Source organism: Magallana gigas, chromosome 7, assembly GCF_963853765.1.
Source record: "Magallana gigas chromosome 7, xbMagGiga1.1, whole genome shotgun sequence".
Classification (NCBI taxonomy): Eukaryota; Metazoa; Mollusca; class Bivalvia; order Ostreida; family Ostreidae; genus Magallana; species Magallana gigas.
Window position 1 is genome coordinate 3,738,885 of NC_088859.1, and position 15,515 is coordinate 3,754,399.

Sequence of the window (15,515 nt, forward strand, 5' to 3'; positions counted from 1 at the left end):
CATGACATGTCTAGACAAAGGGAGGTAACTTTAATGAACGGCTGTTAATTTCGATCGGGATCGAGCATAATGATCGAATTTGTGTCACTTCCGGTAGGAAAAGCATCTAACGACTGCAACTACGCTTATAACTAAAATAACGTTGTATAATTTTCATGGTAAGTATTGTTTAATCGCATCTATGAAAGGAACAACATCTTTTACTCTAATTTTATATGATGCCATTATTCCATTCATAATGTTGCCGTAGAAAGCGTGAATAAACAGTAAAATGAGCGTATTGTGAAATATTTTTTTAAATAAAAAAAGCCCTGTAGCTTGGATAATATATAGCAGTCAGTGTTAGTGAGTCAGATTTCGTTATTTTCTCACTTAAAATCATTTCTAAATAGCAAGAAATTGTAAACGTAAAATTGTTATAATGAAATTAAAATAAGTTATATAGTTCCCAGGCCCATGGATGTGTTTAGACCACAGCGGCTTGTGTAGAAAAAAAACCCATACAAAAGTGGGTACCTCGGAGGAAAAATTACAAAGGAGAAGGCCGTGTTGGATACAGCCTCGCTTCATCAGCTCGATTCGTATTCCTTTATAAATGATTTTTCTTCAAGGTATCACAAGTATAATTTTTTTTTACACCAACATAAACAAACTTGTTGATTTCTCGCGTAAACATTCAAAATCGAGAAGTCCTCTGGGGTTCCCACTTTTTTAACAATGTTTTTTTCCCTACACAAGGCCCTTTGGATAGACGATGATAATGAATTATCAAACCAATTAGATAATCTGTTCATATGATATATATGTATTTGTATAAAGTTGTGAGCTATCTAGTTTTCAAAGTTTTACAATTTCTCTGTTAGGAGTGTAATGAATGAAATATATGTTGAGATTTGGCAAGGTAATATATCATCGCCAAGCCTAATGCAGCTAAAGTTAACACTCCCTGGTAGACATTAATAAGATAGAATAAAATGATTGTCATCAGTATAGATGCAATTAGAGTATAACATGATGGGAGATATAATGATGGATCAGACAAGAATTTGAACTCAGGTCCCCTGAAATTCTAGGGAGGTACGTGCTGTACCAACTGAACTACATGTATCTTACACCGGGGATCAAACCAGTCTGACAATCCCACTCCTCCCCCTCAAATGATCTTAGCCCTTTAAAACAACCAAGGTTCTTTCTCCTGTAAGGTGTTTACCTTTCAGCTCCAGGGGTTAGTCACAGCATCAAATGTATTGGGATTAAAGAATAATAACATCTTATTTCAAAGTGTAATTGATTTTAAAGAAAAGGTTGTAAAGCAACAAGCTCAGTCATGGTTGTGAGTCATAATACATGTACTCCCTTCCCCTTAAATAAGTGGATTTTAGCCGGGCTCTGCTGAGCAGAGTCCTGGCTGCAGGCAGGCAAATCACCAAGTTTACTATAAATAGCACAAATTCAAAAGTAAACAAAAAACCAAACAGCGTCAAAGTAAAAGCTTTCGCTATACCAAATAGTTACACAAAGAGCCACGTTTTGTCAAAAGTATTGGTATTTTGGTTTTTTTTTTAAATTTTGAGAAATTGTTTATCTTTTTTTAGTTTTCTTATTAATAACGTGTTTTAAAAACAAGACTATGCATTTTGGACACATACAATGCGCATGAATTTCCATGAATTACTTTGCTGCGCGTTGAAGAAATGGGAATTGGATATAACATAACGCTTGTTGCAAAATTCAAGGCAGCAACTGTTGAACTTTTTTCTACTAGACAAACATATTCTTGTTTTTAGCCGCTTACAAAATTTGGTCGCTCGCTGACGCTTTGCCGACATTAAAAGCATGAGAGAGAGAGAGAGAGAGAGAGAGAGAGAGAGAGAGAGAGAGATTTTCAGTCTTTACTACACAATATGCGTAGACACACCAAAAGAGCCCGGCTTTCATTACTTTGATTGTTATTAGTGGGGCATGGTCATGACTTGAGCTGAAAAAAAATTTAAAATTTATTTTGTTATTTTTCATATTGACAAAACATTACTAGGGTATAAATGATGGTCAACCAAAGTTTGAAAATAGGTTGTCAAGTAACAAGCGAGATGCAGTACATAGAATTCATGGCTGTGTACAGCTTTATAAAGCTCATATCGTGATTTGATTTTATAATTCTTTAATCTTTGTAATGACAAACTTGTTAGAAAAAACATAGCACTGATGATTAAAAACTTCATTTAGTAGGACACAAATACATGTATTTATTTTTATTTTACAGGGGATAGAAAATATATTTTACCTTAGAATGCATAAAATCTAAAATGAACAAGACATCAAAAAACCTATGTCTGCATGGTGTCCTTGCAATACTTATACATGTAAATATAAATGTATTTTTAATATCTTGATGAATAATTATGGCAATGTCCTAAAAATGACACAGTCTTTATAAAACATGTACTACATTCATTATCATTACTCAGCTTACTGTATATATAGAATTTGTTTTGACTGCAACCTTGCATTTCACCATGATAAACCATTGACTTGTTGTCTCAAGCTGTGCTATCTACATGTTCACAAGACCTTTTCTATTTGACTTTGATATGAGAGGCTAAAATTAAAATCATCAATGTCCTTATGACTTACATGTAGTCTAAATACCATTGAACTGAGCACTTGTAATGGTGTATTGAAGCACCAGTATTTGGAATTCCCTAAACAACTGGAAGTACTTGTATCATCCATTCATCTCTAATTAAGAGCAGAGTATGATGGAGATTTTATGCTAGAGTTATTAGTGCAGATAAGTGGTTCATCATTTCTACTCTCTAATGATAGCCAGTGCAAATCCTAATTGATATGTATCACCAGTTGGCTACACCCAGTTTTGCTTTGATCAATCAGACCAGCGCTAGTTATATGCGCTGTGTGGGAAAAGGTCAAGGCCACAGCTACTCTTCTGTAATGAAGAAGGGCACTCACTAAATACCCTCCACTGTCAAACGGAGGGAGTGACAGAAACAAAACAGTTTGTGTGTGAGAGTTATAGGTGTATTCTGTGCTATAAACCAGGAAATGAATAGAATATCTGCTTGCTAGAATATCTATTCCAAACTAGTACTGTGAGTACATTACTAAATAATTTCTCTGTGACGGATGAATTTGAGTATAGATTATAAATATATGCAATACAAACTATTGGTTAAGTACATTAGAAATGAATTTTTAAAAGTTCACTGGCATCAGATCAGTATAAAATATTATTCATTTAAAGTCTCTCATCAATTAAACTTATGATTTTTTGGTTAAAGTAATTGGGATGAACATAAAATAAACTTGTAGAATCCATGTTACCGGAAAGTCCTTTTTTATATACATCAACCTATAAATAATGATTTACAAATCCAAACTGCTTTTTAATTTTATATTGTATTTTCCTAGTGACTTGCCCCTTATATTCGTTTATTTTTTTCCCTAATTAATGACTGTTGGCATCTTTAAAAAAGTTAAGAGTATTCATAATGTAAACAAATATAAATGACTGATATTGATCAAATTGGGTTCAATGTAAAAATATTGATTTTTCTCAAAAGGATATGTATTACCAAGCTCAATGCTTTTTAATGTTGACCTAAAAGCAATAACATTTCATAATTGCTTAAGGGTAGCATGTGTTTAAACTTCCATGAAAATCAATAGCATTTCAAAATATTCTTATATTTGTTGTTTTTCTGAGTACACAGTTTCTGCTAGGAAATCTTGGTATCAATAATTCTGTTTTGTCTCAAGAGTCTTAAAAAATTTTATGCAGTATAAGTGCAGTGTTTACTTAAAGAAAAAATTAATACCATGAAGAAATGTTTGAAGAAATCGCTTTGCCTTACTCTTCTGTTGAAAACCCAGGTACATGTAATCTTTGGATTACGATAGGTGTTGTTTTTCTTAATATAAAGAAGGACAGGTAGTGGTTTGACACTGGAAGGGGCCCCTGCTGGAGCAAGCCAGTTATTGTGTGAGTGGAGAAAGGCGGTAGCATGCTAGGTTGTAATCTGTCACAATCCTATCCGGGCTTTGTTGTCCTTCACTAAGTAGAAGGAGAGTGAGTGTCTACTCTTATTTATTAAGATTGGTTTGTAGGTATATTTATAGGTATTTTATGTATAAAACGGAAGACTTTAAAACAGAAGACTCTCATGAATGATATTTGCATTTTTCTTGATTAAGAGCTTTACTGTTTACTTAACTTGACTCGATCTGTTTTGAAGTTGATGTGTCATAAATTATTTCATCACTAGTAAAACTTGAAACGGAGGAATGAAAAGATTTTTCTGGAATTTTCTTGCAACAGTATGTTGAAATATTTAGTTTAGGTATTGTATATTATGGTATATGTGGGTTACTTCAGACAGGATCCACTTAACACTGTTTGTTTGTTTGTTGTTCTGAACTGTGTGATGTATGTACAGCCGATTACAACTAGCCTTGTCCTATAACCAGGTCACTACTAACACTCACTGTGGCTTTCTCTCCACTACTGACAGTTTAGCGGTAGATATTTCCTCAAGATTTAGGTAAATGCTGAGGTAGACAGTAGTACAGCAGCCTCAGCTGTGTCAGCACTAATTAACAGCTGCTAATGTAAAGACTTACCTGCCTGTATACCTCTCAAGGTTTAGTGAGAGCTCAAGACTTAGGTAGACAAAATTACAGCAACCCCAACACTCATTAACAGCTCATTTTGGCCATTGATTTGACTATTCAGAAAGGTAGTTCAGAATTTATATGGAGAACATGTATATATCATGAATTTCATTTTCAGACTTTATTGGGAGTTGATATTGAGTGTATTATTAATTTGAAGAACTTATGAGGAGTTGATATTCAGTTTATATATTTCAGACCTTAGTTTGAGTTAATATTGAGTATAGTTATTTTACTTCCAGACCTTATCAGGAGGATGCCAGAGTGTAGCGGTGTTATGGGAGAGGAGTATGAATCTGTGCCGCTGCAGCCCTTTCTACACCAGGTCAGTGGACACACGGGGATGTTCCAGTACGACGACAAGACTGTGTGTAAACCACTGAACGTACGGGAATACAACTTTTACCTCAACGTACCACACAACCTTAAGCAGTTCACTGCAGAGTTCAGAGGTAAGAACCTCATAAATGTATATTGTAGCCTCAAGCAGTTCACTGCAGAGTTCAGAGGTAAAAACCTCATGTATTGTAAGTTTAACTAGTTCACTGTAGAGTTCAGGGGAAAGAGCCTTGTGTATTGTTAAGTTAAACTAGTTCACTGCAGAGTTCAGAGGTAAGAACCTGGTGTATTGTAAGTTTAACTACATGGTAGTTTGCTGCAGAGTTCAGAGGTACGAACCTCATACCTGTATATTGTAGTTTACTGCAGAGTTTAGGACTGTGGCTTGTTAGATGATCAGAATTTAGAGGTAAAAACTTTGTTTATTTTAACTTCAAGCAATTTTCAGCAATGACCACATAGTGAATCAAATCACACCAGAATTCAGGGGTAAACCCTTGTGCATTTTAACCACAAGCTTTTCACAGCTGGATTCAGCGACAACAACAACCTCATATGCTGTACTCTCTGTCTATTATGCAATCCTAAATCAGTAGACCTCTAAGTTAGGGGATACTATTTCAGTCTCCGGAAAATAAAATCCTCAGCCTGGAAGTACTACATGTACTATGACCTCTAGTACAATAACCTGTATTGTATGGTTTTGTTGTATTTGTTAGGAACCATAGAAGTGGAGATTCACGAGGACAGTGACGGGTATGTGACAATCCTGGGTCATCGACCCACGTCCACTGACTGGCAGAAATCATCCAAGTGTGAAAACTTCTCCGAGAGGGCTTCACAGAAAGTCAAGAAAGAAGAAGGACAACACAGGTACCCATTTGTTTTACACTGGTTCAAATACCTGGCCCAGCTTTAATGTAGCTGCAGGTCTGTAGCTCCCGGTCTGAATAAATTTGGATGGACGACCTGGGAGCTACAGGGCCTCCCATAGTAAAAAACTGCAATTTACGGCGCGCAAAAAATTGCACTAGCTTTGGACTTACTAACCTTATTTCTATAAGCTATAAGATATTCTGTGTAAAAACTGAATATTTTTAAGTTCTTCATTCAATTTACTACTGATATTGGTACTTTACTTGCCGCAAACTTTCTCTTAAAACACGCTACCAACCTTGGAAATTGAAGTATTAAATTTACGTCGAGATTGAGAGTCGCCATTTTTACATGTAAACAAACTGCACCACTTCACTTTACAGGGCTGGTGATAGTGTTTAAAAAAATTTCAGAGGCAAGTAAAGTAATGATTTCTGTAGTAAAATGTCGGAGGAATTTTTTAGAATCAAATATTTGTATAGAATGTGTTCGGAAATATGGTTAATCAGTCCAAAGCTAGCGCAATTTTTTGTGCGCTGTAAATTGCAGTTTTTTACTATGGGAGGCCCTGTAGCTCCCAGGTCATCCACCCAAATTTATTCAGACCGGGAGCTACAGACCTGCAGCTAGGCTTTAATGCTGAAAGTTTTACACTGGTACAATGTCATGCTTCTTGCTGAGAAGTGGATTGTCAAGGCATGTCTGGGGCATGTTCATATTGTGTAGTTGATGTGTGTTTACAAGTCATTGATTGATGGGGATTTCCTGATGATCTAATGAGTAATGATTTGTTTGCATTCAATGAAAGACAAGGGTATTTGGGACCAGAATTTTTCACAGTTAAGATCATCCTAATTATTTATAAATTTTCACATTACTGCTTGTAATTTTCAGTGAAAGGACTACAGTAGCACACAGCTGCTCTCCCATCTAAGGTTAAAAAGAGTCACTTTCAATTCATTGAATCAAAAGATATTTTTGAAATATTATACATGTTTAATTTTGGCTATGGGTACATAAAACACCATCATAGGTTTAGAAGAAACATGTAAGGTAACTGTGATATAATGAGGTGTAGAAACATGTAAGGTAACTGTGATATAATGAGGTGTAGAAACATGTAAGGTAACTGTGATATAATGAGGTGAAGAAACATGTAAGGTAACTGTGATATAATGAGGTGTAGAAACATGTAAGGTAACTGTGATATAATGAGGTGTAGAAACATGTAAGGTAACTGTGATATAATGAGGTGTAGAAACATGTAAGGTAACTGTGATATAATGAGGTGAAGAAACATGTAAGGTAACTGTGATATAATGAGGTGTAGAAACATGTAAGGTAACTGTGATATAATGAGGTGTAGAAACATGTAAGGTAACTGTGATATAATGGGTGTGGGGGTTTATTGGAATCTCAGTGTTGATCAGTCTATATGTCTGTCTGTATGTGTATAGACATGATTTTGCCCAGGCATGTTCTAAAAAGCAAACAAATTTATTTTTTAGAAAATGTTGTACAATAGTTATTGGACATATAAAGCTGTAGCCTTATGATTTTTCATAAGTGGATCCCTCAGTCTGTATTGAACCATAAACATTGTTCTTTAAGATATCAAAGACTCATACTTTAGTTATCAAACCAATGTCAAAAATTACAATATCAACATTGCATTTTATACTGTATTCAAAACAGGCTTTGCAGGGAATATAATTTTTAGTTGGTTAATCATATTCATGCATTTCTGCACATCAGGCAGCAATTTTAGTTTACTAGTCTGATTATGAAATATTTCATATTCTCAAACCAAAATTCATAAAATTTGAAAAACATGTTTGTAGTAAGTGACTATTGGGAACTTGCTGTATTTCAATGTTATTGACCTTTCTTTTTTAAGCTTACGACTTCTAAGAAGTGGCAGTGTTGAGGTTAGTACTCAGACTGACCAGGTTTTTGACTCACAAGACTCAACAAATAAAACAGAAAACATAAATCCCTGGAGCCTGCGTTGTCATAAGAAGACGCTGACCAAATTGAGGAAAGCCAACCAGGGGCCGGTCACTCACTGCAGTATCCTTTGATTCAGGCTCTGTGCTCACACCCATATACGAGTGTATCGTCTCTGGATTTCAAAAGTCTAGGAAATTTTTTGTACAAACAGATGAATTAGCTTGGCAAATAATGAGTTAATACTCATTATGTGGATCCAGATAATTTTTCCAAATGGGGACCTAGACCTGTTTTTGGTAAATTTAATATGTGAATTAAATTTTTCCAGGGGGTCCAAAACCCTCTCTTCCCTCACCCCCCTCCCCCATCCCCCCTTGATCCGTGCGTGACTCTTATTTCTAGCTTTACTGTAATACATTGTTACATAAATTGTACAATTTTTATGCAATTCAGCATTCTTTCTGGTTGTGGTAACCCAATCTTAAATTGATATAAGGTGAGTGTAGAAATCAGTCCTTGACCACCCTCTCAGAATTCATCTTGTTGGAGAATGTGGCAGCTCAGTACTGTCACCCAAGCATCCTGGACCTGAAGATGGGCACGCGCCAACACGGGGATGACGTCTCGCCGGACAAGAAGGAGCGGTTCATGAAGAAGTGCCAGAACACGACCTCCAGCAGCCTCGGGGTCAGGATCTGTGGGATGCAGGTAAATAGTGGGGACCATCTCATAATGCATTATATGTATATACAGTCTTTTTGGAACCTTTCAAAACACCTTATCCCTATATATTAGTATTAAAGTATTCACTGGGGACCCTCTAATAACACTAGTTCCTATGTATCAGTACCATACAGGTAATCATTGGGGACCCTCTCATTATACAACATCTGATCAGTTTTACAGGTTGTCAATGACAATATATTTTGTAGTAAAAGATTTTTGTGAAGAGAACAAGACTGGGCATCTTTTAAAGTTGAGATTAATAATTAAAATGATTACAAATACATTTTAGTATTTTCTTTCATGCAGGTTTATCAGGAAGACAGTGATAAATATGTCTGTGTCAATAAATACTATGGAAGAAGTTTAGGTGTGGACGGTTTCAAACAGACATTGCACCAGTTTCTCCACAACGGCTTTGTACTGAGGAAAGACTTGTTAGATCCAATCATACAAAAGCTGAAGGACCTTCACCGACACATTCAGTCACATGACACGTACCGCTTCTACTCCAGCTCACTCCTCATCATGTACGACAGCAGCTCTCAGGATGACCACCCGGGCAAGGGCCTGGGCAATGACAAGGCTGGCCCAGGCTCCAACCCGGTGGATGTGCGCATGATTGACTTTGCCCACAGCACCCACAGTGGGTTCCAGAATGACACGACTGTCCACTCGGGCCCAGATCAGGGCTATTTGTACGGACTAAAGAATCTTATTGACGTTTTCACTGACATGAGATGAGTTGTCGTCTACGGAAAATTGATAATTCTGTCGTCCTGAGAGGAGAAAGCCAGTGAGTGTGCATTGTTTGCATGCATAAGAGTACATTTGCATGTATTCTGACAGAGTATGAGAACTCTGATCCAATGGAAATAGTACACAAGTCATAGACATATACACGTTTTATAGATATATAGATATTACCAGAACCTTTTATCATTTTGGCAAATGAGTGGATATTATTTCTTCAGATCACTTAGGCTCATTAAGGCATATAAACTATCCTGATGAATGGATATAAACTATTATTATTATAGACTCACAAAAGGATATAAAATCCTTCATATCATAGACTGAAAAAATGGATATAAACCCTTCATATCACTATAGGCTAGATAATGGATATGAAAACCTCATGAAGTTATAGACTGATGGATATGAGCACATTATTAATGCATACATATAGGCTGATAGTTAAACCTTCCTCATCATGTGCACAGGTAAATGGATGTAATGACTCTTGCCTCCTAATAGACATGGATATAGATACTTTGTAGGTACTGGTACACACAAATACCTTGAACATTGTTATAGTTGATCAAAGGGACATAAACCTCACACATTAATATGGACTCACCACTGATACATGTACATATTTATTGTTATATTTTGGTTTTGTACAGAGTTGATGTTTGTTATTTGTGATACATGACATTAACTGAGGGATGCATGTACTCCTCTTTTGTTCTTCATATTGGAGAATTCATTTAAACTTTTATAAATACACCAGAAAACACAGAGTTGTTGTCAGGTTTTAAAACAGAGCTTAGTTTTATTTTCTCAAAAAGAAACTGGGAGCTTTTGTTATTACTTCCATGTCTTGTTATTGCAACTCATTTATTCAACTTTTTTTTTTAAAAAGAAGTTTTTTGTAAAAAAAAAAAAAAAAAAACCTCAAAGTTCAGGATGATGTATATGGTTTTTCATAATTTCATATGATGACTTTCTCACAGTAAAATCATGAAGTGTTTTTGCAAGCCATCTCAAAATGTGTAAACTCTTTTTGTGATTAAAAAAGTGACCAGATCATGGTGTTTTCCACAACATTGATGAAAATGAAAAGTGAACCTTTGGGACCATCTCAATCTCACTAAAATTTTAACATTCAGAATTTGACAGTTTAAATGTTGTTAATTTTTGTAGGTTTGTTATTTAGTTATTAGCTCATCTCAAATGAGGGGTTCAAATACTATGGAATCATTAACTTTTGAGGGGGTCAATTTTCATAGATATCATTGATTTACATATTGATGGGGACAGAATTTTTAGGATATACTAATGAGGGGCCCCACAGAATGCACAAACATTGAGTCACCATAAATTTCAATGATTCCACAGTAAGCTTTAGTGTAGCATTTCATGCGTAATTGTCCTTAAAAATTAGATGATTTTTGATAAAAATATTCTTGGGTGATAAGTGAAAGCAGTGTAACCCCCTCTCCTAAAATTTATTTTCTTTTCCTACCCAAAATTATTAGTCCTCTTGAATTGAAGAAAATTTGATATAATTGAGAGAGCTGACATGAAAATTTCTCTTGAGAATCCGATATGTTAGTATAAAAATTTTTGTTTGAGGGAAATAAATTTTTCTAGAGACCTATATGTCATTCCTGGTGTAATTTAACAATTCCAACTGGTGTGAGAGATGTTTTGTTATCAGCCTGGATTGTATAGAACATGGACTGTATTACCATGATTATATGTAAATATTATGATGTTTAAAACCAGAACTAATGATCTCATGCTTTGGTTTGGTGAATGGTGGTGAATTGTGTATTTTAAGTGGCTGGAAACATTTCTCATCCCTAATCTTGGGAGATCTTTTCTTCATGCCCTCGGTTGCTTGTTCGATGTTTGAACTTGCAAAGTGTATAGTCGCAAGTTTGAATGGTAGTAACATTTGTAACAAACAACTATTTACATTTAAAGTAAAGACTAAGATTTATATTTAAGAGTCTTGATATACAAATTTACAATGTTTGAAATCAGATAGTCAGCAATCTATCCATTGAGTCTTTAAGTTGTGAATTTTTATAATTGTTAAATGTGTATACAAGATGCAATGTTTATGTCTATTTTTTGTTCGTTTGATGTATTTACTTTTAAGTAATTGTGAATTTGTTATATCCCAATATCAGTAAGAAACATTTCAGATATTTCATTCAAAGTACATGACTTCCTGGTTGTCTTGATTTGTTTGTTTAATGGTGTTTAATGGTGTTGATGAGCAAGTCTCCAATAAAGTTAAATGGCTAAGTAGAATCACTCAGAATTATAGGTCTGATTTCATGAACATGTTGACAACACTTATAGCATTCATAGCAGTGACTGCATGTATTCATATGGTACCTATTCATCTCTGGAGAAAAACTCTTTAGTACTTGTAATTAGTTTTAAATAGGGACACTTGTACACCACAGACGACACAAACTGGTCTTAATGTCCTTGTATCAAGAACAAAAGTTTGGAAGAGATTAGGTTGTCAGTAATGGTGGCAGACACAGGATGCCACTCTGCAGCAGTGCACCTTAGATTAAGTCCCCTTCTTAAGCACAATATACCAATATACAGCAACAAAGCCTAACATACCCCCCCCCCCCCCTCTTCTCCGACACAGTCTCGATACTCTATTTGGTTTCAGTCAGCAATCCCTTAATTGCACGAGATGGACTTGCATTCCAGGGACATTGGCAGCATCTCCCATGTTTTGTGTTACTCCTGATAATTTTAGAGGTTCAAACCTGTTTTTTTATTCAGTGTCTTGAAGTTTTAAGAATTTCTAACATGATTTATGTTGTAAATTAGTATCATCTGCAATAGAAACTTTCATGTTGTGATTATCATCTCAGGGAGTCATTTTGCATCCTTGACAGTTTAGGGGTAGGGGACCAGCTTACTAGTCATATACGGTGTCTCACAATGAGGACCAGTCTAGTCACGTGATGTCTAACTATTTCCCATGCTATTGGAATACAACTGACAAGACAAACCTTGCTACCGTATCTTGGCGTCATACTGTAGTATTAAGAGTTGATAAAAAGCATTTTTTTTTGTCCACGGAAAAGAATTTATAAAAAACAACCCAATACACAAAAATTCCTGTATATGTATTAAAATATTTTTTTGACAGGAGGTCTTGTATGTTTCTTGGTCATTGAAATACTGTAGAAATGTGAATACATGTATATTCATTCAATTATTAAGCTTTGCCCCCCTTAGATTAATTATTCATATTGATGCAATATAAACCAAAGTGTCTCATTCTGGTACACTTTGGACTGTTTCAGTAGTATTCAATATAGTGTTTAGTTAAGGTACATTAGTTGCATGTTGACATTAGAAAAAGACCTTTTACATGTGACTGAATGGCAAAGCTACATGGATTGTGATGTTTTGTTTATAGAGACATATCTTTACTCTATGAGAATTTTATGTGTTGTAAAGTTATCTTTGCAATAAAAAAGCAAAATCTTTGGTATTTTTCGGAGTTGTTGATGTTAATGTTTAAATTTCCACAAACATCTGAGGCAAAGATACATGGTGTATTTATCAATCTTAATAAACATAAACTGTTCACTCGTATAATGTCCCAAGGTAAGGCACACGCTCAAAGGACAGAGTTGCCTTTTCTAAGTAATGGTGGCACTGTCTTTTTCGAAACCAGACACACCCTTGTTGACTGCGTCGTTCTCATCTTCATCTGAGAGATTTGTACCGATGTTTTCCATCCCTTGCATGGATTGGTATTTCTTCACAACCATTGGCCAGTCCACCACGTCTTCGAGCCGCAGGGGGCCGTTCCCGTGGTGTGACACACGAAGAAATCCCCCTACAACAAATACAGGAAAGATTTTTATATTGTTGTAAAAGTGACCACATAATTTCTTCGTTTTGCTCCATCTCTACCGAGTACTTACCGTCAGGAGCTACTTGGGTGTTTCTCCTGACCACATTCTTTAACCACCCTGCATTGTGCGCTAAAAGATCCACGGACCGGGAATCGGAAAACGCATCGATGTCGTCATCATCGCTAATGTATTCATCAGCATGGACGCTGCACAGCTTACCTGAAAAGGAGATATTTCATTAATTTCAACGGACTCTCAACGCTTTGCATAGCGTTGCTCATGCAGCTTACAGAACAATCTTTGAAAGCTAGACGTGTACATACCTTTGTGTTTATATATGGCCCGGCAGTACGTAAAGAGCTTTGTGAACAAGTTTAGTGGGGAAGGGGTAGCTGAAGTCTTGTTCATGTTACGAATTAGTTTCGCTCGCCCGAACTTCCACTCTGTGTCTGATTGTTGTTGAATTCTCTGGTAAGTGTCCGACATCATGGCGATCAAAAGATTGATCAGTACTACTAAGGTAACCATCATGTAAATCCCAAAGGTCACTTTGGCCATGTCCACCACCCAGATTGGACTTTGATTGGTTGTAGGTAAACCGTCAGGATCTACAAGTCCAAACAAGGAGAAAAAGAGGAGACCGAAGGACTCGACGAGGGTGATCTGTGAGACGTGGGCCTCTCCATTCCCGTCCCCCAGGCCCTGGCTGGGGTTGACCGTCTTTGGGGCGTAGACGGGTTGGTAAATCGCCAGTAAATGTAACGTGAATCCAGCGATAAATATCAACAAGATGACAAGAAACCGAGTCAAGTCTTTCAGTAAATCACGGATAATGATGGCCCATGGACCGAATAAATGGTGGAAGGACAAAAAGTCTAACAACTGTACGAAACACATCAAAAGGGCCCAGGCAAAGAAATAGTTTCGAATGAATATGAGCAGCAGTCTATCGTTTGTGTCGAATGCAAACGCTAGCACGTGACAAAATACTCCAATTGCACTAATTCCTATGGAAATAACCTTGACCCATCCGAGTCCTCCTCTGTCACCGGGATTTGTCAATTCTGACACGAGAAGTCCCGATAACCATGACAACAGGAGCCATTCATAGACACTGGGGATCATGGAAGCAGACTGCCAGATAGGTGCGCGGGGATACACGACAGTCAGGAGAAACAACAACATCAAGTACAGGTGACTCACAAGGTATGCCATGAACTTGATGATGGGAACACGGTTAAATCGATGACGAAGGGGCAGAGAGAACACAAGCCAGATGATAGGAATGAATAGAAAGGTCATAAACACCATCACGATCTTCCACGTCGCCCATTTCAGATTCCCCATCCATACATCTGTAAGGTACTTCTGGACGGCGGGATGTGACACCACCTCCTTCTGCTCGTTCTCAATGAGGACGTCTAAGAACGGCGTTCCGTTACAATCGACGGCCTTCAGAATGTGACCCGCACTGTTGGCGCTGGCAGCAATGGCCAGGAGTTCCGTCGCCATGTTCTCGCAGTAATCTCCCGCTGAAGTCAAATCACGTGAACGCTCCTTTTCTCTCACGGCCAGAATTCGAAAATTGTTTGAGAGTTTAGCGGCAGTATCTACTGGAGCAGGAGAGAGCAAAATGAATTCTTCAATGCACTTGTTGCGGCTGTTCTTTCCACATACCATTAAATCAAACACAAACTGAAAGAAAAATAAAACGATTTTTACTCTACCCCAAGACTCAATCACACCCTATGAGATAACCCTAACGGACGTCCAAAATGATTTTCGGATCGTTCGTCTCCGTTTGCATGCGTATTTGTCTATTTCCTTATTTAGCGAGTTCGTTTAATGTTCGGTGATGTCCGATGAATTCATCTTTCGGCAGAAAGTTTTGAGCTTATTGAAAACTTGGAATGGATACTATATAATAAACAATAGATGCCGTTTAAATACGTTGGCTTTGCAATATCATGCGTCTTGTACGAAACTCATGCAGTCCTTTTACCCTGCCTTTAGTCTGGTCCGTATGACCCTAATCATAACCGTACATAGTATAACCATTGGATGTGGTAAAGATTAGGGGGACGTGCTCTGACGTGGCCGGTAAACAACTGATATAATTCCATTAAAAACAATTTTTTAAGAGTTTTTTTAGCCGGTATTTATTCATTTCGTACACGACGACGTATGTTCGTTATTATCCGTTTTATACCTACACCTATCGCAAGACTCCAACAGCGGCGTAGACTTCCTTCATGAATGAGAAACAACAGATTGCAATATGTCGCCGTTTCTGCATCCGTTTGACGC

At 36.7% G+C, this 15,515-nt stretch overlaps 2 protein-coding genes across 5 annotated transcripts in view; one reads left to right on the top strand and one right to left on the bottom strand.

Annotated features, from left to right (window-relative positions):
- Window positions 1-12,834, top strand: LOC105335247 (inositol hexakisphosphate kinase 1). Of its 2 annotated transcripts, none has more exons than XM_011439048.4 (6): window positions 1-158; window positions 4,932-5,141; window positions 5,748-5,901; window positions 7,802-7,974; window positions 8,387-8,562; window positions 8,887-12,834. In XM_011439048.4, the coding sequence occupies exons 2-6, from the start codon at window positions 4,946-4,948 to the stop codon at window positions 9,319-9,321; spliced, it is 1,134 nt and encodes a 377-aa protein (XP_011437350.2). In that variant the 5' UTR covers window positions 1-158; window positions 4,932-4,945; the 3' UTR covers window positions 9,322-12,834. The 2 variants fall into 2 exon arrangements, with proteins under 2 accessions (XP_011437350.2, XP_011437351.2); XM_011439049.4 differs by lacking the exon at window positions 1-158 and adding an exon at window positions 2,885-3,110.
- Window positions 11,436-15,515, bottom strand: part of LOC105335248 (serine/threonine-protein phosphatase 6 regulatory ankyrin repeat subunit B) — a 21,509-nt gene continuing 17,429 nt past the window's right edge. For all 3 annotated transcript variants that reach the window (XM_066067066.1, XM_066067068.1, XM_066067069.1), the window contains 3 exons: window positions 13,532-14,903; window positions 13,278-13,427; window positions 11,436-13,189 (listed from right to left, as the gene is read on the bottom strand). In XM_066067066.1, coding sequence (XP_065923138.1) covers window positions 12,990-13,189; window positions 13,278-13,427; window positions 13,532-14,903 — 1,722 coding nt within the window. In that variant the 3' untranslated portion in view covers window positions 11,436-12,989. The remainder of the gene's footprint in view (window positions 13,190-13,277; window positions 13,428-13,531; window positions 14,904-15,515) is intronic.

Bases quoted from the DNA above. Each gene is read 5' to 3' on its own strand.
- LOC105335247 (XM_011439048.4), top strand. From the start codon at position 4,946: ATGCCAGAGTGTAGCGGTGTTATGGGAGAGGAGTATGAATCTGTGCCG. The intron at 5,142-5,747 runs GTAAGAACCTCA...TGTATTTGTTAG, and splicing joins GTTCACTGCAGAGTTCAGAG to GAACCATAGAAGTGGAGATT. The intron at 8,563-8,886 runs GTAAATAGTGGG...TCTTTCATGCAG, and splicing joins TCAGGATCTGTGGGATGCAG to GTTTATCAGGAAGACAGTGA.